This window comes from Elephantulus edwardii, unplaced genomic scaffold (assembly GCF_000299155.1).
Source record: "Elephantulus edwardii isolate Elephantulus edwardi_28Jun2011 unplaced genomic scaffold, EleEdw1.0 scaffold00233, whole genome shotgun sequence".
NCBI lineage: Eukaryota > Metazoa > Chordata > Mammalia > Macroscelidea > Macroscelididae > Elephantulus > Elephantulus edwardii.
Genome location: NW_006399983.1, coordinates 193,540 through 219,391, shown reverse-complemented (window position 1 = coordinate 219,391; position 25,852 = coordinate 193,540). Strand labels below are relative to the sequence as shown.

The 25,852-nt window shown below is 38.1% G+C and overlaps 1 protein-coding gene across 1 annotated transcript in view; it reads left to right on the top strand.

The window, feature by feature from the left end:
• The first annotated feature begins 10,354 nt into the window (after positions 1–10,354).
• Positions 10,355–25,852, top strand: part of TEKT3 (tektin 3) — a 41,751-nt gene continuing 26,253 nt past the window's right edge. The window contains exons 1-5 of the mRNA XM_006898556.1: positions 10,355–10,960; positions 13,470–13,553; positions 16,609–16,679; positions 20,059–20,202; positions 24,814–25,036. Of these exons, the coding sequence (XP_006898618.1) occupies positions 10,382–10,960; positions 13,470–13,553; positions 16,609–16,679; positions 20,059–20,202; positions 24,814–25,036 (1,101 nt within the window). The 5' untranslated portion in view covers positions 10,355–10,381. The remainder of the gene's footprint in view (positions 10,961–13,469; positions 13,554–16,608; positions 16,680–20,058; positions 20,203–24,813; positions 25,037–25,852) is intronic.

The window sequence follows — 25,852 nt, the reverse complement described above, 5'->3', positions numbered from 1 at the left end:
TATAATATACATTGTGTTTTATACAATTAATGGCCACTGATCCATATAACCCTACTAGCGAGGGAAGGGAACCACTAGGATAAGAGTTTGATTGGTGGAAGGAGGGCAAGTGAAGAAATTAGGAAAGATCCAGTGGGGACTTTCTTCTTCTTAAATAAATAAATATACATTTTTAAAAAATATTTACACAAGGAGTTAATAAGCATCTATACTTAAAAAAATTATGGACAAAACTGAAGTCTTTTCCCACAAATATCCACTTAACAGAAGTCAATATTTGGTACTTGGGATTTTAATTACTTACTAGTTACACATTCTAGCAATATTAATTTTCATTTTGTTACACTCTCAAGCTATAAATCCTTCTGCAACTTGATTTTTCCACTCAACATTATATTTTTGAGATTTGTGACTCTAGGTCATTCATATTTACTCTTGGATAGTGTGAATAAGTTTACTGAAATCATATGTAACTCCTTCTATTGGTGGACTTTTAGGTTTATACCTTTAAAAATATTATACACATTGTTGTACTGAATATTCTTGAACATTTTCACTTGTATATGTTTGACTTTCCCTGGTATATATTGAGAGGTTGGTAAGGGGAATGTGCCTTCTCAAATTACAGCCATAGAAACCTTATATGGCAGCTTTGTTCTGTGCTGTGGGGTTGCTATGAGCAGAACTGACTGGAGTGCAACACGTTAGCCACGTTACTGTCCAATGTGTACTGACTTATACCCTCCCCCCACTAATGAATACTATATTTTATTATGCCTTTGATTTTAAGAGAGGAATTATTCAACATTCCTTGAGTTCTTATTTAATATATCCATGTCGAGAAAGTATTTAAACATTAAAATCTAATACAATGTCCTCTAATGCTAGCATGCATTAATATGCTGGAAACAGTGCTTTATTTTGAAACAAAATCAGTAAGTGAATGTGACTAAAGAAGCTTAAGGAGTTCTGTGTGAATGTTTAATGATCCCTTATGGCATAGTGGATTAAGGGCTGTGTGGTTAATACAAAGGTTGCTGGTTTCCACCCCACCAATTGCTCTGCTGGACAAAGATGACACAAATTGCTCCAAGTGATGATTACAGACTTGGAAGCCATATGAGGTGGTTCTGCTCCATTTTACAGGGTTGCTATGAGCTGAAACAGATTGCACAGCAGTACTTTTGGTGGTACAGATGAGACATGGTGGTGCAGTGATAAAATGTTGGACTAACCAAAAGATTAGCAGTTTAAATCCACCAGATACTCCAGGGAGAAAGATGTAACAGTTAGATACTCCAGGGAGAAAGATGTAACAGTTTGCTTCTGTAAAGATTTACAGCCTGGGACAGTCCTACTTTGAAGAGAAGCAGTTAAGTTAAAACTGACTCATAGACAAGAAGATGGATTTTTTTAATTGTTATTAAATTTTATTAGTTTTAATGAACATTCACAGAGATTTTGGGTTCTCATTCATTCATTGTTGCACTGTTTTCTCTACCCTCCTCCCCAGTTCGTTCATCTTCCCCCCCACGAACGTCTGTTTTAATTGTCCAATTGCCATAGTGCTTGTCAAAGCCAGTTCTGATTAATCTCCTTTTTCAGTGTGTCCTTTGCCATTCCCTATTACTCCTCCCTGAGAGAGACTTCACCCTGAAGAAGATTGATTTTGACTTGCTGGTACAGTGTTTAAGCTCTTAGTGTCTAACTGAGTTTGGTGGTTCAAGTCCATCAACAGATTGAGTTCATCAGTGGCTCTGTAGGAAAAAGACATGGTGGGCTGCCTCTGTAAAGCTTTATAGCTTAGAAAACATGTAAAACAGTTCTACCTAATCCTCCAGGGTCACTATGAGTTACTTATCAGCAATAGGATTTGGATTTATGTGAGTATTAATCTTTCTGTGCTTATGTCCATTGTATAAGGTGATGTATATTTTAAATACTTATGATCATAAACTTTTGCCTAACTGAGCTAATAAAACTTATATATTCAACTCCTGACCCCCTTATGGATTATAAATGGATCTTTCTAAGTAATTCTAATCTTTGTACAATTCGTTATATTTCTAATACTTTAGTATTTATAGATTATAACACTTTTTCTAGTATGTAGATAACCATTGACCCTATATTAAGTGAATACAGTTTAATATTGTATTTGACTTTGGAGCATATACTGCCTTATTTCTTAAAATACCTGTTGGCCATAACTGGGAGTATAATAAAAACAATTGCATGATTAGGAGATTAACATTTCCATAGATTAATTTCAATCATTTCCCCAAAGAATGAGTTCAAAATTTGAAAAAGAAGGAAGGCGATACATAACAACTATTAGTGATCTTTACTTACAATCTTTTTTTTTAAATTTCTTTATTTTTCATTTCAATGAACATCTACAGAGATTTTGGAATTCCATTCATTCATTGTTTCACCCCTCTCCCCGCCCCCCCCCCATTTGCTCCTCTCCTTCAAACGCAAAAGAAAAGCTCCCTCATTGGTACACAATCCCCCCCCCCACATCTTAAAAAATAATGGAGACTAACTTAAGCATTGAAAAAGGCACATCAACAAAGTAAACTGTAGGCTTTCAAAAAACAAGGCATTGCTATTTCCTAAAAATTTGATAGAACTCACCTGTTAACCCATTAGGCTCTAAATTTTGTTTTGTGTTAGCATTTTTGTTTTTTGAGAAAAGATTGTTGAAGTATAAATTAAATTTCTTTAATTGCTATAGGGCTATTCAGGTTATCTGTATCTTCTTAGGTCAGTTTTAGGTATTTTAAAAAGCTTATTTATTTAAACTATGTTGCCAATTGTTTGCTATAAAATTGTTAAAAATATTGCTTTATTATTTTTCTGGTATATCCAAAGGCTTCTCTTTTATTCCTGGTATTAGTAATTTGTCCTTTTCCCCCTTAACCAAACTGATAAGAGTTTTATCAATTTTATTGACAAATTCTTATGTGGTTTTTTTTTCCTTTTTAGTGCATTTTCTACGTCATCAGTGTCCTATTATCTATCTTCTGCTTGCTTTGAGTTTGTCTTAACTTTTAAAAAAGCATTTTCCTAGGCCCTTATGATGAGAGCTGACCTCATTGATTTTAGCTTAATTTTTGTTTCGTAAATTAGACATTTAAAGCTATAAACTAACCCAGTTTAATTGCATTTTATAAATTTTATTACATTTTTATTTTTGAAACTTCAACATATTGTCTAATTTCCCATGTGAATTCTTTATTGGTTATTTAGATTTTTCTGATATCTCTGTTTTATCAATTTTTAATTTAATTTTCATGGTCAAATACTATATCATCTGTATTTAAGTCTTTTCAATTTACTAAAATTTGTTTCATGGCTCAGAACATGGTTTACCTAGGGGAATGTTCTCTGTACAATTAGAAAGTGTGTGTAATTTTTTGTTTTGTGTGGAATGCTGTATACATGTAAATAAGATCCAGTAGCTTATAACATTTTTCTAATATTCTGTGTATTAACCAGTTTCTCATGTACTTGTTTTATGAATTAAGGAGCTCTGGCTAAGTAGTAGATAATGTATCCAGCTACTAACCAAGAATTTGTTGGTTCAAATCCACCAGTCACTCTGAAGGAGTACGATGGACTGTCTCCTTCTATAAAGATTTACAGCCTCAGAAATCTTTAAAAAGTCACTGAATTGGAACTAACTTGATAACAATTACTTCAATTAGTGACAAAAGAACATTAAAATATTCAACTATCATTGTAGATTTGCATATTTATAATTTCAGTTTTGTCAGTTATCACTGTGTTTAAAAATCATTAATGATGTTGTTAGGTGCTGCCAGGTCTACTATGGCTCATTGCAACCCTAGGAACAACAAGCCTTACTTGGCACCATCCTCTCAATCTCTGCCACGCTCATTCTATTTCTGCAGTCACCATGTTAATCCATCTCCCTGAGGGTCTTCTCATTTGATAATTCTCTACTTTTCAAAGAAGTCTGATGTCTTTTTCCAAGAACCGGTGCCTTCTGACAACCTGCTCAAAGTTTCATCATCCTTGCCTTTAAGGAGCCCATCCCTGGTTGCACCACCCCTAAGATAGATGGTTTGTACTTTTGGCAGTCTGTGATAGGATATTTAGTATTCTTTTCCAAAGCCACAACTTCTTTGATCTTCTTTTTCATCATCTAACTTTCATATGCATATGAGGCAATTGAAAATAGCATGGCTTGGGTCAGATTCACCTTGGTCTGTAAGCTAAGCATGTTAAAGAGCTCCTTGATAGCAAGTTTCCTAAATGTGGCACACCTTTTGATTTCTTGATTGCTGCTGCCATGGCTTAATTGTGGATCCAAATAAAGTTAAATTCTTAATAACTTGACTCCTTTCTCTACCTGTCATGATGTTTTCCATTGCTTCAATTGCAAGGGTTTTTGGTGCTTTTTTTTTTTATATTGAAGTATAATTTATACTGAAGATTGTAGTCTTTGATTTTCTGAAGTAGGTGCTTCAAGTTCACTCTATGCAAGCAAGATCATCTGCAGATCATAAGTTGTTGATGAGTCTTCCTTCTACCTGGATGCCACATTTTTCTTCATAGAGTCCAGTTTCTTGAATTGTTTGCTCAGCCCACAGACTGAATAGGTGTGGAGAAAGGGTACAACTCTGACACACATTTCATAATTTTAAACCATGCAGTATTCTGTTGTTATGTTCAAATGACTGCTACTTCTTTTTTTTCTTCTTAGTCTATGTATTGGTTCTGCATGAGCACAAATAAATGTTCTCTGAATCTCTAAACTGAATAACTCATCCTTGAATGAAATTGTAAGAGAAAGATGCTAAAATCACCAAGTGGAAGGTTCTGGGTAGAACGGCCATATTACTTAATTCATTATACCATACCTCATCTTTCTTTATTCCTGACATAGCTTTTTTTTTTTTCCTGGAATCTACTTGATTTGCTATTATATACCCACTTCAATTTCTTTTTATTAATATTACATGATGTATATTTTACAATATTAATATAATGCTGTATATTTTATCACATTTTTAACTTACTGTGTTTTTATGCAAAATACTTTTTTCCTAGCATGTAGTGCGATATTTCATATTAAAATCTCATCTAATAATCTGAGCCTCTAATTGTACTGTTTGGGCCATCTTATTGCTGTTGTTTGTTATTGATGAGTTGGTTCCAAATCGTGGTGATAACATGCACATGGGACAGAACTTTGTTTAGTCCACAGTCATACTCATGATCACTGATATTTTCTAGCTTGCTGTTGTGGTCACCGCGTGTTTTGAATATTTTTCAACCTGTGGAGCTCATCTTCCAATATCATGTCAGGATATAGCATCATTCTATTTTAATCTATATTGTTTTATTGGCTAATATTCAACAGTAGATTTCCAGGCCTTTCTTCTTACTCTGTCTTAATCTGGAAACTGCTGGAAACTGTTCACCATTAGTGACTTTTTTATTATTGAAATAATTATACAGATCTCCTGTTGTTGTTAAGTGCAGTTGAGTCATTTGTGACTCATATTGACCCTATGTACAATAGTTCTGAATTACCCTGAGCCAGCTTCATTTTCTCTGACACACCCATTTCCATTACCCCAGTCTCTGAGTCAATCCATCTCATTCAGTGTCTTTTTCTCTTGCATTGTCCCTACACCTTCCCAAGCATAATTCCCTTCTCTAAGGATTGGTCTCTCCTTGCAACAAGCCCAAAGTATGTCAGCTGGAGCTTCAGAAACCTTGCCTCCAAAGAGCAGCCTGGTTTCACCATCTCCAGGACACACTTTTTTGTTTTGCTAGCAGGCCAGGGTATATCTAATACTCTTCTCCAACACTACAGCTCAAAGGCATCACTTCTCTTTCTATCATTCCTAGTCTTTGTCCAGTTTTCTGATGTATAAGAAAAGAGAAGATAAATAATGTATACTGCATTGAAACAAATGAGGGAGAAAACTGTTTTAAAGGGATATAGGATTAGGTATTGTTTTCATGACAAGATTACAGAAAAAGAAATGCATAGTAAAGTGGATTGTGGACTCAGTGGCAGGGGGTGGGGAGGGTTGTATAATAATGAAAGAATATTTTTTTCCAACGAAAAAAATGAACTGGAGGGAGGGGTGGGAGGAAAGCGTGCAACAATGAATGAATGTGGGGGGGGGGAGAAGTAAATGAAAAGAATGTGCTGCAAAATAAAGATACATTAATAATAATAAAAAAATAAAGGAGCATACCTCTCTAACATGTAAATAAAACAAAACAAAACACAAGTCATTTCAAAGATCATGGCCTGCATCAGGCACACCTTAGTCTCCAGACTGACATCGTTGATCTTCAGTATTTTGGAGAGGTTCGTGACAGCAAATTTTCCCAAGAAATTTTTTTCATTTCTTGGCTGCTGGTACCAAGAGTGTTGATTGTGGAGCCAACCAAATTAAATTTGTTAACAATCTCAATCTCTTCACCGTCTGTCATGATGCTGCCAATCAACACAGTGCTGAGAATCTTTGTTTTCTTGTTGTTGAGCTTCATTCTGTATCGAAGGTTGCATTCCTTGATCTTCTGAAGCAAATGCCTCAGGTCCTCCTCAGTTTCAGCAAATAAGGTTATATCATTTGCATAACACAGGTTATTGATGAGTCTTCCTCCAGTCCTGATGCCACATTCCTTTTCATAGAGCCCAGACTCCCAGATGACCTGTTTGGCATATAGATTACAAAGGTATGGAGATAGTATGCATTCCTGGCATACATCTTTCCTGATTTTGAACCATGCATTGTTTCCTTGCTCTGTTCTGATGACTGCCTCCTGGTCCAAGTATAGGTTTTGCCTAAGCACAATCAAGTGCTCTGGGATTCCCATTCTTCTCAGAGTTAGCCAGTTTGTTGTGATCCACCCAGTCAAATGTGATAGACATTCCTCTGATACTCTCTGCTTTCAGCCAAGATCCATCTAACATTACCTATGACATCCCTAGTACCACGGCCTCTTCTAAACCCAGCCTGCACTTCTGGCAGTTCTCTGTTGATGTGTTGTTCCAGTCTTTTTTGGATCATTTTCAGCAGTGTCTTGCTTGCATGTGATAATAATGATATTGTTCAATAATTTCCACACTCTGTCAGGTCACCTTTTTAAGGAATGGAAACAAATATGGATCTCTTCCAGTCAGTTGGCCAGGTGGTTTTCCTCCAGATTTCTTGGCACAACTTGGTGAGCACATCCAGGGCAGAGTCTGTTTGTTGAAACATGTCAATTGGTAAGATGTCAATTCCTGGGTCCTTGTTTTTTGCCAGTTCCTTCAGAGCAGCTTGAACTTCCTCCTTCATCACAATAGGCTCTTCATCATGCATTATTTCATAAAATTCTTCTGAGTCAGCCAATTCTTTTTGGTACAGTGACTCTATATACTCCTTACATCTTCTTTTAATGCTTCCTGTATTGTTTAATATTTTGCCCAAAGCATCCTTAAGTATTGTAACTCAAGGCTTAAGTTTGTTCTTCACTTCCTTCTGCTTCCTTTTCTGACTCCAACTCTTTGCACATTTAATTATAATATTTTGTTTTGTCTTTCCACGTTGCCCTTTGAAATCTTCTGTTCAGCTTCTTCTTGATTTATTCCCTTTTCTTTGGCTTCTTGGTGCTCAAGTGAAATATTAAGAGTCTCTTCTGACATCCCTCTTGGTATTTTCTTCCTCTTCTGTATTTATAATGACCTTTTTGCACTCTTCCTGTTTGATACTCTTGATATCCTCCCAGATCTCATCTCCTCTTCACTCATTAGTGTTCAAGACCTCAAACCTGTTCCTGAGATAGTTTTGAAATTCAAGTGGGATAGACTCAAGGTCAAATTTTGGTTCCTGTGAATTTAACCTTCTTTAGCTTTAGTTTGAACTTGAATATGAATAGTGATGGTCTGTTCCACAAACAGCACATGGCCTAGTTTTCACAGTGGATATTGAGCTTCCCCAGTGATTCTTTCCACAGATATAATCAATCCTAGCTCCTAGCATTATAAAAACACACAATCTGGGACATTATTGACAGATAGACCATTTAAATAAAGTAAATGTAATTAGTATGATTAGATTGACATCTTATATAATTTTGCCATTTTTTTTCTCCTTTCCTTATCCTTGTCTCTCTTTTCTCAGATTAATTTTATATCTATTTTTTGCATTTTCCCCCCTATCTACTGACTTATTTGCAATATTTTTCTTGGTTATAGAGCAAAATCCTTTTAGTCTCAGGGCCCACTCTTACAAAATATCAGAGATGTCAAAAAACTTTTATTTATGAAGACTGTATGTACAGATATTCATTCTATTTAAAAGAAGATAATTTTAAAGTGTTACTTATTTTTGAAATAATAGTAATTGACATGTTAATATAGGGGGCTCTGGTGCCTTAGTGGTAACTCCCTGCACTGTCAACCCAAAGGCATGCAGTTTCAACCAGATGCTCACCAGATGCTCTGCAGAAGAAAGATGGGCAGTTTCCTCCCAAAAGATTCACAGTCCCTGAAAACCCACTGGAGGATCAGCTATGAGTGGGGTTTTGACTTGAGGGTACATAACACCAACCACTAGGGCGGCCTAGTCGTAAGGAGCTGTGCTAGTAACCCAAAGTTAAGTGGTTTGAATCCACCAGCTGCTCCATGGGAGAAAAATAGATAGTCTCTTCCCATGCAAATTAACTGCCTCACTGGAGGGTCAGCTAGGGTCAGTTCTGACTCCCTGGTATACAACAACAACGTATGTTAACATTACACTGGAGGAGTTTGCCCATTTTTCTCCAGTGAAGCAGCTAGTGGATTTGAACTGAGTGCTTTTGTGATGGCAGTGCAGCTTCTTACTACTAGGCCACCAGAGCTCCCTACTCTATTAGTAATTTTTAAAAAATCATCTTTAGTGAGCCCTTATTATGTGCCTAGAACTGTGCTAAGCCTCCCAAATACTTGCAGTCTTAAATTTGTATAAGTTTGTGACTATTAAGTTTCTCTACAGTAGAAGTCAAGATTCTTTTTTTTTAAAAAAGTTTAATTGTGATTTTAATGAAAGTTTATAGAAAAGTTGGATTTTTATTCATTCATTGTTGCTACCTGCCCCCCAGTTCACTTTTTTTAAAAAAGCATTCATTGTTGCACAATTTCCTCCTGATGCCCTCATCCACTTTGCAATGCACCTCTTATCCTGACCTGTTGTCAGAAAATAATGCCTAATCATATATTCCTTTTAAATGTTCTTTCCTTCATCTGTTCCAATGTGGTGTTAATTATCTAACCTCTCTTTTCCTAGTTCTCCTCAACCACCATGTCAGTCTTGCTTTATATCAGTGGTATTTTACTCAGCATAATATCCTCCAGGGTTACCCATGTTGTGTAATGTTTTATGAGTTCCTTGTTTTTCAGTGTAGTGTAGTATTCCAGTAGTATTCCATTGTGTGAATATACCATAGTTTTCCTATCCATTCGTTTATTGATGGGCACTTGGGTTGCTTCCATCTCTTTGCTGTTGTAAATAATGCAGCTATAAACATGGGTGTGCATATATCTGTTTTGATGGTAGTTATGGTTTCTTTAGGGTATATTCATAGTAGTAGAATTGCTGGATCAAATGATATTTTTATTCTCAGTATTTTGACAAAGCGCCACACTGCCTTCCATAATGGTTGTACCATTTTACACTCATGTCAGCGAATAAGTGTTCCAGTCTCTTCACGACCTCACCAGCATTTGTTGTTTGCAGAAGTCAACATTCTAAGCTGTCAGAAAAAGGGACAGCTGTTTGTATCCCAAGCACATCATTGCTGCCAGATTGTGTGTTTATTTATGATAATTTCATGTGTGTGTTTAAGGGATTGCAGATGGAGATGGGAGGGGATGATTAATACTCATTGTTGCTGATACATTCTTAACAATCCAAAGAAGTTAATACTATTATTATTCTTCTTTCCAATTTATTACTGAGTAAATGGAAAAGTGAAATAATTTGCTTTACATCATAGCTATTAAATGCAGGCAAGATTTTAATTCCTGTTTGTTAAAATGCACAGTTCAGAGTCTTAATTTGAGGTTATAAAAACAAGACTAAGTTACTTTTAGAAATTTTCCCCCCAAAACTTAAATGACCAGTCTACAACCTGTAAACTTTTAAAAAAAAATGTCCTTGGGCCACAAAGAAAGGGGGAGGAAAGGAATATATTATCACTTATTAAAGTGGGTAGCTTAAATATTTAATATATTTGGCAGCAGTGTGGCCGATGATAAGTCAGACGTGGCCTTAGAGTTGGTAAGTTTTCACCGAGATTAATTGCTATTATTGTCAATTTTTGCTTTTCTTAAACAGGAGAGATTTTCAGACAGTGTTTGGGCATCATGGAGCTCTTAGGTTCTTCTTTAACAGCAACGTGTGCCCACCCTACACCAGCACCAAGCAGCTTTCTGCCAGCCCTCAGTTCCTTGGCATCAAGCTATAGGGACCGCTTTCCCCACTACAATTTGAACCATGGCTTGAGCCTCCCTTGGAATCCAAGCACGTACTACAAAGTGGTCTCCAATTCACCAACCTTGGCTCCATACTGCACCAGGTCTCAGAGGGTGTCGGAGTGCACCATGCTTCCCTTCGTTTCCAACAGAACCACCCTCTTCACCAGGTACACTCCTGATGATTGGTACCGCTCCAATCTGACCAACTACCAAGAGTCGAACACCTCCCGTCATAATTCAGAGCGGCTGAGGGTAGATACAGCTCGCCTGATTCAAGACAAATACCAGCAAACAAGGAAAACCCAGGCAGATTCCACCCAAAATTTGGGAGAACGTGTCAATGACATAGGATTCTGGAAAGCTGAAATGCTTCATGAGATGGATGAAATGATTGGTGAAACCAATGCACTGACTGATGTTAAGAAAAGATTGGAAAGGGCTTTGATGGAGACTGAAGCCCCTCTTCAGGTAATTATGAGGCCCTATGGTAAAGGAGTCTATATATTTTTTTTTTTATTATGCTCCACTAGTTGGAGCGGCATCCACTTCCGAAATGGCTTGTCTCCGGAAACTACGAACAGTGCTCAGGCTGTTCGTTCATAGGGTCGCTATGAGTCGTCTACTACTCGATGGCATCAAACAACAACAACCACTAGTTGAATTCCTGAGCTATTTATTGATTGAATTATGTCTTACTTTACTCATAGAAGTCAATCTCATATCAAAGCTGCAGCTGGTTTCAGTAATGAAGAACTGTGTCATTTTTAGACATTTCAAAGACCTTAACGGGACATACATAATTTTGAATGCAAAGCAAAGAAGGTTCATTGATAAGCTATTTATTCCTAGGATATGGAATGTTTTGTGGTGAATGAGTCGTCTGACCCCCTTTCAGATTGTTTGTCTGATTTTGGCTGTCCCTGGATTAAGTAAACAACATTTTGAGAGCAGGGAAATCCTTTATTCTTCTAGTCTGAGTCATGAAATGCCTCTTGTTCACTGATTCTGTTTCAGGGCACAGTGTAATCCATTTTGGGAGATGGATTAAGTAGAAAAATATGACTCCGGTGAGACCATTTGCCTGGTCATAGGAGCACTATTTCAGCTGGGTGCTGGACTCTGGTTGGGCTCAGGATAGACAATAACCCCTGCTGGTATTCCAAGTGTAGGACTGACCCCTCAGTCTTATTCTGTCTACTATTCCAAAAAAAAAAAAATGGCGTTCTTGTCTTGAAGGTCTGCAAACTATTGAAATTAATGTAGAAGTTTTATATGTTTCAGTGAGGAAAGTTGTCATTTTTTTTATATGAGTGTGTGACTTGTTGGGAATCCAGTCTAGTGACTTGAAAAGTTTCATAATGACCTCTGCACAATGTGGCTTCTTCTTGTATACCTCTCACTAACCAGAAACACATACAACCCTCAGGAATTTCGAGAGATGTTCATGATGCACTAATGACAAATTAATTATTACTTTGGACCAGAACTCTTTCTCCGAGCTATATCTCATTTGAGAATTACAAGTGTATGTCATACAATTCTCCTACCAAATTCAAAGATTAGAAGTATTCCTAAAATTTTAGCCATCAATTATTTCCTCCTTAAGCCCTGCTTTAGCGAGTCTTATTGGAAATTTTTTCTGTGTTTTTGTACTATTGTTCACTTGTGTTTGAACATTTGTTATGAACAAATAGTGGAAATTCCTGATTAAAAGGAGAGTGGTTAATTGCATAAAGAGATAAATCACAGAAGAGAAAATACTGATGGTGATCAACTAATATCAGGAATAACTTATTAATAAATGAACAATTTAAATCACTGATGTGACCCACATTGGCCTATCAATTTTTCAAAAATGAAAGCTGATAGCATTAAAGTGTTACACAAATGGATAAAGTGGGCACTTTTATGTGGTGGTGGTGGAATTTCTGATTCTAAAAACTTTAAAAAAGCAATTTAGTGATATGTACTAAGCAATCAGTTTCTCTCAACCTATTATTTCCTCTTCTAATATATACAACTTGACAGTACTTAGCAACAACAACAACAAGAATATATACAAATGATACTATTAGTAAAAGAACAAAAAATTCGCTAAAAAATTTTGCTCAATTATAAAAAGACTGCTGGGTCTATAGAATATTTTCTATATCATGTTTAAAAAAATTCACACTGTACAGTTTTCTCATGAAATTATCTGAAAAAAATGTTAATAGCAACATACTCTTGTTTCATACCTAATTTGTGTCAATTTAAACTACCATTCATGGAGGCCATTAAATACCCTGACTACACTACATACATTGTCTCAAAGAATATTTCTTGATCTAAACCTTCTAATTAATGTTAATCCTTAAAAGCATGCTATGGAGTTTTAACAATATCATATCCTTTATTTCTTTAAACAAGCAATAGAATGATGGCGTTATTTCTGAGCCACATTTTCTTTCTTTTCTGTATGGTTTTTTTTCTTCAATGGGGAAAAACCTCCCCCCCCCCAACCACCGCTTTCCCACTCCTACCCCCACCCCTGCCTCAATGAGGAAATGACCTTCAAAAAACAATCTCTTTGCTCCTTGACTGTACATATTTTGATGTCCTTAAAGGTTGTTTCCTCTTCAGCTTTTTTTGGTAGAAAATATTTAGAAATTATCTTCAAGTCTTTGCTTCATGTAACTGAATTATTTCTCCAGAAGAAATGAATGCTAATTTGTGGGGCTCAAGTGGAAGCTATCAGATCATTCTCTCAACCTTCCAAATTGGGAATTTTTTCAAATGACTTTGAAGAACTAACTACATATATTTTAAGTAGCAGCAAGGATTTCACTATTTGTTGTAGTTGGTTTCATGCTGTATTTTCAACAAAATAGTTTGATAATTTTTTAGGGTGGGAGTATCTATTGACTGGTTTTAGTCAATAGAGCTGATTATAAACAGCTGTCTGTATGAATGCTTTTCATTATCTGTGCTTCTTTAGGTAGCCCGAGAATGTCTATTTCACCGAGAGAAAAGAATGGGAATTGATCTAGTTCATGATGATGTGGAGAAACAACTGCTCACGGTAAACTTGATGGGAACGCAAAACTACCAGCAGGCATAATTGTAAACATGTGCTCAATGTGCAAATCAAACAACAATAACAACAACAATAGATTCCATAAGACCATTTATAAATAAAGAATTTTTTTATTAGATACTTACAGCTTCCCAAAAGGGTATGCTTTCTCTTGGTTAAAAAAATAATGTATGTACACTGAGAGAATTTGAAATATACAGAAAAGGAAAAAGAAAGAGAAGTTATCTAGTATTGTATTATAGAGAAAAGTCACCCTTAAATTTGGAGTTTTCAAAAAAATTATGTTTAAGTAAATATTATCCAGCTCATATATGAATACACATAGATGGGTCTTTAAGATTAGAATAATATTTTATATTTAATTTTGAATCTGCTTTATATTTAAAATAATATTGTGGCAATTTTCTTCATATTATTGTTACTGTTTTAGATATAATTATCTGTATGGTATTCTACAATGGGAATTGCCTATCTTTCCTCTTCTTTTTAAAATTAGTATCCTCTTATTTGCAGGAGAAGGATGGGCAATCTCCTTCTGTGCAATTAACTGCCTCTGAAAACCTGCCAGAGGGTCAGCTATGGGTCGGTTGTGACTCTATGGTATACAACAACAACAAAAACATCCTATTGTTTAATAGTTGTTGTTGTGTGCCATCAAGTCGCTTGTGACTCATTGTGGCCCTATGTACAACGTAATACTCTGCTCTATCCTGTGCCAATCTTACTGCCTCTGACACACCTACCCCCAGTACCTCTGTCCTCTGTCACCGAATCAATCCATCTAATTGGAGGTCTTCCTCTCCTGAGGTCTTCCTCACCCTCCCAAGCATGATGTCCCTCTCCAAGGACTGGTCCCTCCTTGCAACATATCCAAAGCATGTCAGATGAATCTTCAGAATCCTTGCCTCCAAGGGAAGCCTGGTCTCACCCTCTCTAGGATGAACCTGTTTGTTTTCCTAGCAGTTCATGGTATATTAAATAGTCTTGCTAGCAGCACAGCTCAAAGGCACATCCCTAGTCATTGTCCAGCTTTCTAGCACACATCAAGTAATTGCAAGGACCATGGCCTGAATCAGGCACACTTTAGTCTCCAGGCTGACAGCATTGCTCTTCAGTACTTTAGAGAGGTCCCTAACAACAGACTTTCCCAATGTAATTTGTCTTTTAATTTCCTGGCTGCTGGTACCAAGAATGTTGATTGTGGAGCCAAGCAAACTGAAACTCTTATCAATTTCAGTCCCTTCATCCTCTGTCTTTGTTTTCTTGATGTTGAGCTTCAATCCATATTTACATTTAATAGTTATTCTCCTTTCCCTCTATTTTTAATAATATTGCAGTGCCCCAAAATATTGTTAATTATAACTAACTTAACTCTGATTGTTTTTTAGAATTCATTTCAGAAAGTAGAACAGATAGGTCAAAGGCTATGTGCTTTTGATGTATGGCCAAATCGTCATCCAGAATTTTATCATTGCATCAGCTCTGCTACCTGTATTCTCCTGCTTGTTTCTGCCCTGCATCTTTTTTCAAGTAAATATGATTTCATTTGAAGTTCTCTAACCTTCACCTGCTAGACTTGCTCTCCCAGGATCTCTGCCATCTTGAGCCCAGAACCCTTTCCTATGTCTTTCTTTAGCCCAAGGCTCTGTTAGACACCAGTTCTCTACCTCTAATGGCCTACAAGACATATTTGACTTTGGTAAATCATTTCTGTTCACCTTCATGATGCCTAGCAGCACATTTTCTCCCTCATATCCCATGCCTGGTTGACTCTTCTTCTATTGATGGCACCAGTGCTGTGTTCTCACCATGGTTTGGCCTGCTGTCCAGTATCTCCTCAAACCTTGTCATTACTGTCTTCTTGTAGATTCCCCCTCTGGCCTGTCTACTTCCCTGGTCCTTATCATGCCAGTCTCATTTCTGCTATTCTAACTCACACTTTCCTCCTTTGAAGCTGGCTAATGTGTTACTTTCCCTTTCCTTCAATATCTTAGTTTCCTAATGCAGTTAAGGTAATGGCTTTAATTAACAAAAATGCATTTTCTCACAGTCCAGCAGGCTTGAAGGTGGAATTTGGGGTTCTGACTCTAGAAGAAAGCTCTTTCTCTCTGTTTGGGGGTGGGGGGTGCACAGGAAAGGAATTCATGTCTTAGCTTCACTAGAATTTTTCTCAGATTTCTTGGAGATCCTCAGGGCATTCTATCATTTCTTCATTTGTGTGCTTATCTCTTTGCTCCCTATCTCAGAAGAGATTAGGTTTAAGAAACACTACATGAATGTCTTCATTAACATAACAGAAAACTTTCAGTCATAAATGGCATTGCATTCACAAGTATGAGGGTTAACATTTACAATATGTAATAATTAATTATGAAACAGATGCCATTTTGAGAACTCTAATATGATACGTGCTTTGTCATAGCATATGTATTTATCTTGGCAGCATCAAACTGGCACATGTCAAAAACCAAGCTAGCTCAAGGGCCCGGGCAGGTAGAGGAGCTGATCTGTGGTGTCTGGAAGGGAGGTGGATCTGCTGAAGTCAACCTCTGTGGACAAAGGTCCAAGCAAAATGTGCAGCGGAGACGCCCCTCTGGTTGTCCATTTGCCTTTCCTTTCTTTTGCTTTGTTTTGGAAGAATAGCTGTTGTACAAGAACCTATGCTTTTAAACACAACCTTGATATCACTGTGATTCTAGAATTTTGGTTTTGGTGGTAATTCTTTAGCTCAAGACTCTGTTAGAGATATAAGGACTGAGCCCTAGTCTTTGAATCATGTTAAACTTGTCCTATAATGTAATTTACCTCTAGCCCTCTAATGGATAAATCTCAGTCCAATTATTAGGTCACTCTCTCATCTGCTTTCTTTATATATAAGTAAGGAAACGAATGTAAACTTGTTCTCTTATTTGACTTCATTATTCTTTCTCTTTACAAAATTTTCTCTCATTGATAAAAAATTGTGTTATTGACTTTGGATGTCATATTCAATACAAAAAACATTAACATGTGGTGTGTTTTTTCCCTCCAAAATGAGTAGGAAGTTGATATTATTCTGTGTTGTCAAGAAAGAATGAAGCTACATTTGGATAAGACGATTGCCCAACTTGCGTAAGAGCTTTATCTCTCTACATTTATTGTTCATATTTTTGTTAATTTGTTCATGCTAACACTCAGGTCTCTCCATAGCTTTTATAAGATTACACATACAGAGTGAGACCTTTTTAATCAAAGGTTAAGGTGAGTACTTGGATACATTTGTTTTAAATTTTTACTTAAAGAAATAATTTTGACATGCAAAAGGGTTTTTGTCTTAGGTCAGATTCTGACTAAGGAAGTGACCCTGTGACTAGAAGCTGCATTGCAATCCCAGAGGTACACAGTTTGAATCCATGGGAGAATGATATCTTCTCCTGTGCAATTAACTGCTTCTGAAAACCCACTAGAGGGTCAGCTATGGGTTGGTTCCAGCTTGACAGTACACAACAACAGGAATCAGACTAAGATTTCTTTTAACTCAAAATATGTTGACTCTTTGACATAGTCAGCCTAACCGTCTGTGCATTTCAAGAAAGAACAGTTGGAATAGTAATGAATGGTGGCTCTCCTGTGCTTATTTTGCATACCTCCTTAAAAACCTGAGCCTTCCCCAATCACCTGAAGACTGCATTGTCTGCCTACTACAAATAAGCAGAAGGCCAATCCCTTTAGAGAAGAAATGTTTGCTTAGTCCACTGGTGCCTCCCAGGCTTTTAGAAGAATTGCCAGCTTAGAGTGGGAACTCAGTACAGAGGTCCTCTTTTACCTGAGTTTTCCTATAAAACTCATTTAGTAAGCCAACATGGCAGAAGTGAAGAAGCAGTTACTAGTAATTTACATGGAAAAAAATTGTTAAGCCTTATCGTTGTTTTTATGTACCGTGGAGTACAAACCAACTCATAGTAGGGCTTCAGAGACAATAAATTGCACAGGAGGAGATTGCCCATCTTTCTCCCATGGAGCAGCCGGTGTATTCAGTGTGCCTTTAGGTTGGCAGTGTGACTTCTTAACACTAAGCCCCCAGAACTCTCTCAGCCGTAACAGATAAAAAACAAAACACGCAAACCCAAATAAACAAAACGTTATCAACTGACACCAGATCACATGTGAAACCTAAAATAACATTAGTGTAAGATTGTATAAGAACCTGGAGAAAGGATGAAAGTTATACAGGAAGTGTCCAGGACTTTGTTCATAGGGTTGCTATGAGTCACCTGTGACTCAACGGCACTTAACAACTACCAACAACAGCATAGAGGAAGAGAGAGCAAACAGTTGACCTAGCGGACAGAAAGCCAGGCTCCCAAGCCAAAGGTGGGTGACTCTACTCCGCAGCCCTCAGTCCTGCTTTTAATTGTTTTTGGTGAAACATTCTTCTAGGTTGTGCAACGCTGGCATGTCCACTTGCTGTACAGAGGTAGCTCGTGATTGCTGTGAAGCCGAATACTGTTACCCATGGTGGACAGTGTTTGGCGAAGCTCCCCGATTAAAACAAGCTTGGAAGCAGGAGTGGCATCCACTTCCACAATAGCTTGCCTCTAGAAACCCTATGAACCTGGAGAAAGGACGAAAGTTATATAGGAAATGTCCAGGACTTCGTTCATAGGATTGCTATGAGTCGCCTGTGACTCAACGACACTTAACAACAACAACAACAACAACAACAACAACATAAGATTGCTATTATACTGACATATAAGATTGTTCACAAACAGTTTGATGCTGTGTATAGTACCCTGGACACGAGCTTGGTGATGCCATTCTTACTGTTTGGAGTGTGTGCTGTCTCTTTAATGGCTTTCTGTAAAAGTCTTGTTTTGCTTTTTCGAAAATGCAAAAGAATTTTTATAAAAATTCTTTTTGGATTTCTTTTGGTTCGTGAAAACAGATACTAATGTAGATCTTTTGTAAAGTGAAGTACTATAGAGTGAACTTTCAAAAAGTGAGAGATACCTGGAATTATTTGTAACAACAACTATTCCTGAGCAAAGGTATGGTTCACCTGGGTTTGAGGCACACCACCTAGGCTTGGTGGCTGCAAGTTCTCCTTTTGGTTTACCAAGGCAGTGAGAAACCTGCATCTCAGAGTGATTAAGGCTCTTTTCTCCCCAGCGGGGTGCTGGAGCCACCAGCCCCTTTCCTTCCTAAGAGTTAATCTGCTCCTTCGTTGACATCTCTTGTGACACTTCTGAATATATCAACATTATTACAAACTGAGGTCATCTGCCATGGGTGGAGAGAGGCAGCCTGTAATGACTCATAGTTTCTTGGAGAGTTACACTGCAGAATGGAGGAAAGGGATAGGATATAGAAATAGAAAAGGGAGTGGGGGGAGAGAAAGCGTAGAGGTGGCCAGTGATTTTAAACTAGTTGTGATGTTATCCTAAAGTTGGCTCTTTAGCCATTACATTAGCCCCCTCTGTTCTCCAGCTACCTTACCTGCAGATATTTGGTCTTGCAAATCATTAACAGCTGTAGGATTAGGATAAGAGAGAGAGTGCTTCCACACTAGGCAGCAAGACTTGAGGGAGATTGGAGCAAGAGAGTGAAACCCTGGTGAAAGTGAGACCCTGGTGATGGTGGTGGAGAGACTGTAGAACTGCTGTGGAGATTCTGTGGCAAGGTGTGATCTGAGCCTTCTTGCATTTGTGCGGGCCATAATTAAAGGTTTTGCTGTTCTTGCTGGATGTTTGAAAAAGAAACTGACTTATAGCTGATCTGAGGGAACATCTTGCTGTGTAATTGAGGAAACCAGAGTCTTCCTGAATTTTTTTTGCTGAACTGAAACCAGGACTTACTAATTAAGGAATTGTGTTTTGAAGTTAATTTGTCTTGAGACTACTGGGCTAAGCCTGGACTTGTATTGTGAGATATTCTTTGTCTCCCTTAGTCTCCAACTTAGTTCCTTAATAAGCCCCATTGTTGGTACCACATCTGTGTTTTAACAATGATTAAATGAACCTTGCTCCTGGTGTGGCTCTTGAGGCATTGTGGGCTGCACTGTGGGCTCTTTATTTTCTTTCTTCTCTGGGGAGGTGAGAGGCTTTGCTATTTTCACTTCCTCTGGCCCTTTCAGAGAGACACTCCAGGCCCCGTGGCCCTATACACCATTTTCTACTCTCTTCAGACCAATGTTTTGCCTGGGATATTTTGTAAGTTGAGGAAATGGATTGCAGGCCTTGGGCTCCAGAAGCCAAACCCTTGTTTATCTGTAACTTCTCTTCTAAGCCTCACCCCCCACGGGGCAGGGCAGTCAGAATAAAAGAATCTAAATACTCATCTGCAGTGCCATCTCCCAGAATGGCTCCTTTTGGCTTAGGAGTCTAGTGTAGTCTGAAAGAAAAACTAAAAGAATAATGATGAGGAGACCCAGTGCAGAAGGGCCACTTTACTTCCATGTATTAAACTGTGACCTCTGCTTGAAGCTCTGTTTTCTCATTCTGTGTTCCAGATCTAACAGAGCTGCCCAGCATGAGCTGGAGAAGGACCTGAGTGACAAGCAGGCAGCTTACCGGATTGATGATAAGTGCCACCATCTGCGTAACACCTCAGAAGGTGTCAGCTACTTCAGAGGGGTCGAGAAAGTGGATGCCACGTAAGTCAGGCACACCACTGTCGTTGTTCAGATCTTATTTAATGCACTCTTTCTCCTTTAAGAATGGCTTGGCACAGCTGGTATAGTCTATAGTGTGTTGCACTGTTAACCAAAAGCATGAGTTTCTCCAGTGGTTTGAATCCCCCAGGGGCTCCGAGAAAGACAGATGGACCATCTCCTCCTATTAAAAGTTACACCCTGGGATGGCTGATGAATAAATAGTTACAGTGAGTTGGAAGTGATTTGAATGCGGGGGTTGAGTTTTTGCATGTCACAACTTATAGCTTATTAAAACAGAAAACATGACAAAGTATGTAAAGGAAGAAGATAAATAGTCTTTCAATAAGCCTACAATTGAATCCCGTGTTCTTTATATTAATTATTAATTTGTCTTAACTACAAAAGCAGCACGTGCTGGATGCAGAAAGTCAAGAAAGCACAAAGAAGCATCTCCTACCTTGTGATTTTTTTTCCCCTTCCCCGCCCCTTTTTTTATATTTAGAGTTTCCAATCACTCATTGTTACACATTTTCCTCCATGATCCCCTTCCCCCCAAATTTCTTTTTTTTTAGCCTCTGAAAACCTGCTGGAGGGTCAACTATGAGTTAATTCTGACTCTATGGCACATAACAAAAACAAGTGTTGGTAGTAAGGAGCTAACATGTGTTGCCCTGCTAATTGAAAGGCCAGTTTGAATCTGCCATCTTTACAGCTTTCCTCTGATAAAGATGTATCACCTCAGAAGCCCAATGGAGAGCTATACCCATTAGAATTTTCTCATTGGTACTGGTGATGGATTTGGGGTTGTTGTTGTCTTGAGCTGTCAACTTATAACTGATTCATAGCTGACCTTCCAATGGGTTTTCAGGGATAGTAAATCTCTTGGGAGGATATTGCCTATTCTTTTCCTGCAGAGTAACTGGTGGATTTGAATTACATGTCTTTGGGATTGCAATACAACATCTTACCACTCGGCCCCCAGAGCTCTCTGGGTTTGGTGTTAGCATCCATGATATTGGTCACTGGGACCTGACCTAAAACTCCTGAACTAAAAACCCACTGCAAGAGTCTTAATAATATACTACTACACTACCATAATACTACCACTAACTTAGAGAGAGCTACATTGGCCTAGTGGGCAGAAATTTGCTACCAAGTCCAAGGTTGTTGCTGTTGTTAAGTGCCGTTGAGTCACAGGTGACTCATAGTGACCCTATGAAGGAGAGTCCTCGACGCTTGGGTGCCTTTCATTCTCTCTCCAGGTTCATAGGGTTTCCGGAGGCAAGCTACTATGGAAGTGGATGCCACTCCTCCTTCCAAGCTTGTTTTAATAGGGGAGCTCCACCACACTCTCTGTCCGCATTGGGTAGCCAACCATTAACGCATTTGACACATCAGTGTCACAGTGTTCAGCCTCACAGCAACCAAAAGTGACCGCGGTACAGCAACTTGTACACCAGGGCTATACAACCTAGAGAAATGTCTGAACAAAATCAATGAAAGGCAGGCCCAAGGGCCACAGATTAAAAGTCACCCACCTTTGGCTTGGTAGCATTGCTTTCTGTCCACTGGCCCAGCTGATCTCGCTCTCTATGTTGATATTATGTTGTTAAGTGCTGTCGAGTTGCAGGCGACTCATAGCGACCCTATGAAGGAGAGTCCTTGACGCTTGAAGCCCAAGGTGGGTGATTTTAATCTGCAGTGCTCAGGCCTGGTTTAAAATGTTTTTTGTCAAACATTCCTCTACATGGTATAGCACTGGTCTGTGCATTGCTGTACAGAGGTAACTTGTGGTTGCTGTGATTCTCAACACTGTGACACTGATGTGCCCAATGTGATGATGGTTACCCATGGTGGACAGTGTTTAGTGGAACTCCCTGATTAAAACAAGCCTGGAAGCAGGAGCGGCATCCACTTCCGAAATGGCTTGCCTCCAGAAACTCTATGAACAATGCTCAGGTCTTTTGTTCATAGGGTCGCTATGAGTTGTCTATGATTCGACAGCACCTAACAACAACAACAACAACAACACAACAACAACTACACTACCAAGCACACAAATGCCCAAATAGCAGCCATTACCCTATTGTTTTCTAGAGAGATTGACATTTATAATTGATGATGTAAATTTAAGGAGAGACAGATCTTTGGAGAGGGACATCATGCTGGGTAGAGTAGAGGGACAGCGCAGGAGGGGAAGACCCTCTATGAGGTGGATTGATTCAGTGACTGGGGTAATCAGGATAGGTATGTCAGAGGCAATGTGATTGGCACAGAATAGAGCAGGGTTTAGGGCTCTTGTACATAGGGTCACTATGAGTCGCAAACGACTCGATGGCACATAACAACAACAACAACAACAAATTATGATATAAATTTATCTTAATCCTTCCAGTATTTTTTCCATCAATATAGCTATAGATTTGTATTTTTAAATAGTGGTATTTTCTTGTTGCTTTATTTTTTCATTGTTGTTCTTACTGATTGCCTTCGAGTCGAGTTCGACTCATAGTGACTGTATGAACAAAAGGCCTGAAGCCTTTCTATAACTATCAACATTTATCAAAGTTCATAGAGTTTCTAGAGGCATGTTGTTTAGGAAGTGGATGCCACTTACTTACAATTAAAAAACTTTAAAAAAGAAAAGTCATCTAAAACATCAATTTTACTTATATAGATTATCTTTTTTGAATGGATCATAACTTGTTTCACTTTCAGACACAAATTATTTCATTTTTCTAGTATTGGCATAAATGTTGCTGACATGAATATGTATGTTTTTTAAATCTATCTTTGAAAAAATTCTTAGAAGTGGAATTTCTGGGTTATGCACATTTGAAAAATGTATATTACCTTTTGATCCTCCAGCTTGATTGTGCCAACTCAACCTTCCTACCTGAGAAAAAAAATGAGAGCTTCTTTTCCAAACATTCTCACTAGGACTACAAATTATTGTTGTTCTTATTAGTATTTCTTTGATTAATCATGAGGTTGAATTTTTTTATATACTTACTGGGTAAGTATGGCCCGTTTGTAATAGATCTGCCTATCTATTAATGATCTTGACCTCCAGCCCCAAATGGGCCGAGAAGTTAGATTATACTTGTATGAGTATATACCTATATGAATAGATGCTGTTTAATGTACATGATATGCTCTGAGAAGTAGGGTGATAAGAAATTTGAACTTTGTGTGAATGTCATATTAAAATGTAAGGTGGGGGGAAAGAGGGAACCCACATCATCATTGCTATTGTTGCTGAGGTTGCTAGAACTTCTGGCAAAGGCCAAAGAAATGGGCATTGGCAGAAGTAGAGGCTGAGAAGGTGGTGGAAGCTGAGCAAGTAGGAGTGAGTGAAGGCAAGTAGAATGTGCCTAGTCTCTTATTTGTGTTCTCCCTCTTGAGCTGCAGGAGAAGCCCCTTTCACTACCACCTACCTATCCACTGGCCCAAGAGACCACATCCAGAGCCACGTCATCTGCCTTTCCTGACTATATTTCACCTGTGGCCCAACACTTCAAGAGTCTAGGGCAAGGAGTCTTTAAACCAATTATACTCACTCATTGCCCTCAAGTGAATGCCAATTCATAGTGATCCTCCTTCAGGTTTCTGAGGATGGTGGCATTTCATCTCACATACTTCGGGTGTGTTGGCAGGAACAATCAGTCCTCTGAAAAAGAGATCATGCTGGGAAATGTAGAGAGCTAGCAAAAGATGACCCTCAATGACATAGATGAATACAGTGATTGCCACAATGGTCGTGAGTATGATGGAGATTGTGAGGATGGTCCAGGATAAAGCAAGGCTCTGATCTGAATAATAGTAAACTAGAGGGAACCTAACAACTGCAACAACAAATCTTAACAGGAGGAAACTACCCAGCCTACTCCAGTAGAGCAGCTGGTGGGTTTGAACCACCAGAGGTGCATACAGCTTTCTGATTAGGAGGGCAACATGCTAAGAGGGGAGTTGCTTTCTCTTAATAAATAAACCAACCCAGAAAGACAAACCTTATGGGATGATGGATGTCGTTGTGTTCATATGTTATTCAACAAATGTTAAGTGATGCATAGCTATATAAAAAATGGATTAGCAATAAAATAAGAAGCTCTTAAGAAAAGTTTAAAATATGATTTGCTCATTTCTAATGAAACTGTTGTTAGCTGTTGTTGAGTTGACCCTGACTTGTGGTGACCAAGTGGACCGTGGAATAAAGCTGCCTGCTCCTGCACCATCATCACAATCAGTTCGTGATTTTACTGTTGTGATTCGTAGCATTTTTTAATGGTTGATTTTTTTCTTTTTAAAGTAGATTGTCAGGCCACTCTTCCTATTCTGTCTTAGTTAGGAAACTCTGATAAAACTGGTTCAGCAAAAGCCTCCACTGACAGATGGTAACTGTGCATGAAATACATTAGTTGGGAATTTAATCCGGATCTCCTTTCTTGAGAGAATTCTACCATGAAACCGTAGTGCTCCCATGACAGTGAGGGGAAGTTAGGCTTGGGAATTTGAGAGCTTTTGCTTCATAGGATGAATGGTTGTCTACAGATTATTTAGGCCAGTCCATCCTTGACTAGCTTGTTTTGTTCTATTTCTTCTTCTCCTCAGGGTTTCTGTGCCAGAGTCCTGGGCTAAGTTTACTGATGACAATATTCTCCGCTCCCAGAGTGAACGGGCAGCCTCGGCCAAGCTAAGAGATGACGTTGAAAACCTCTTGGTTGTAACGGCCAATGAAATGTGGAATCAGTTCAACAGAGTCAATTTGTCTCTCACCAACCGTGTTGCTGAGACGGCAGATGCTAAAAATAAGATTCAGGTTCACTTAGCAAAAGTAAGTGAACTCCTGATGGCATATTTTAAACGACCTGAACAAAATGATGTGATCTGGGACATTATATCTCTTACTATGCCCAGAAAGCACCATACAACAAATGACCTCCGGGTCAGTAAGAAACTTTTTAAAAAATACAAAATTCACTACTTATTTTGACCATGTAGACAAGTGTCAAAATGAAACTGTTTGAGGAACACTAAGGAGCATTGTCAAATGACAATTAAGTTATTTGGGGAACACTAATAGTAAACACTGTAACAAAAAGAGTCTTAGTATTTAACAGAAACAAAAATATTGTTCTTAAAGTTTAATAGTGATTGCATATAGCTAGGAACTTAATTTATTATTAGAACACATGACATAAGTGTTTTAATCAATTACCTTATTTTAGGTCCTTTTCTGGAATACACAGCTGACTACTGGAAACAATTTTGTAGTTCAAAGCATTTCCAATACTGAAATGTTTAAGTGCTCCAAGTGTGTGAGTTCTGCAATGACAATCAATGAAAGATTTAAGCAAAGTTTACATGTTTAAGATAAAAAAGGAGCTCTTTCTTTACGTGGCACGTTGATTATTTCCATGGGTTATTTTCCTTAGAATTTATCACCTATTTTCTTAAAAACCTTACACCCTTGGCCATGTTCTATAAGAGAGTTGCCCTATCATGTTTCTCCAGGTCTTTTTAGCTCATGATGTCTTTGAGCAACACATATTTGCCGAGCAAGTTTGTGTGCTCTATACAGCGAAGGGTAGAGAAAAGTTTCAAATGCAGTTTTTGTTCCTAAAAAGCTTATGTTTATGAAGAAAAGATG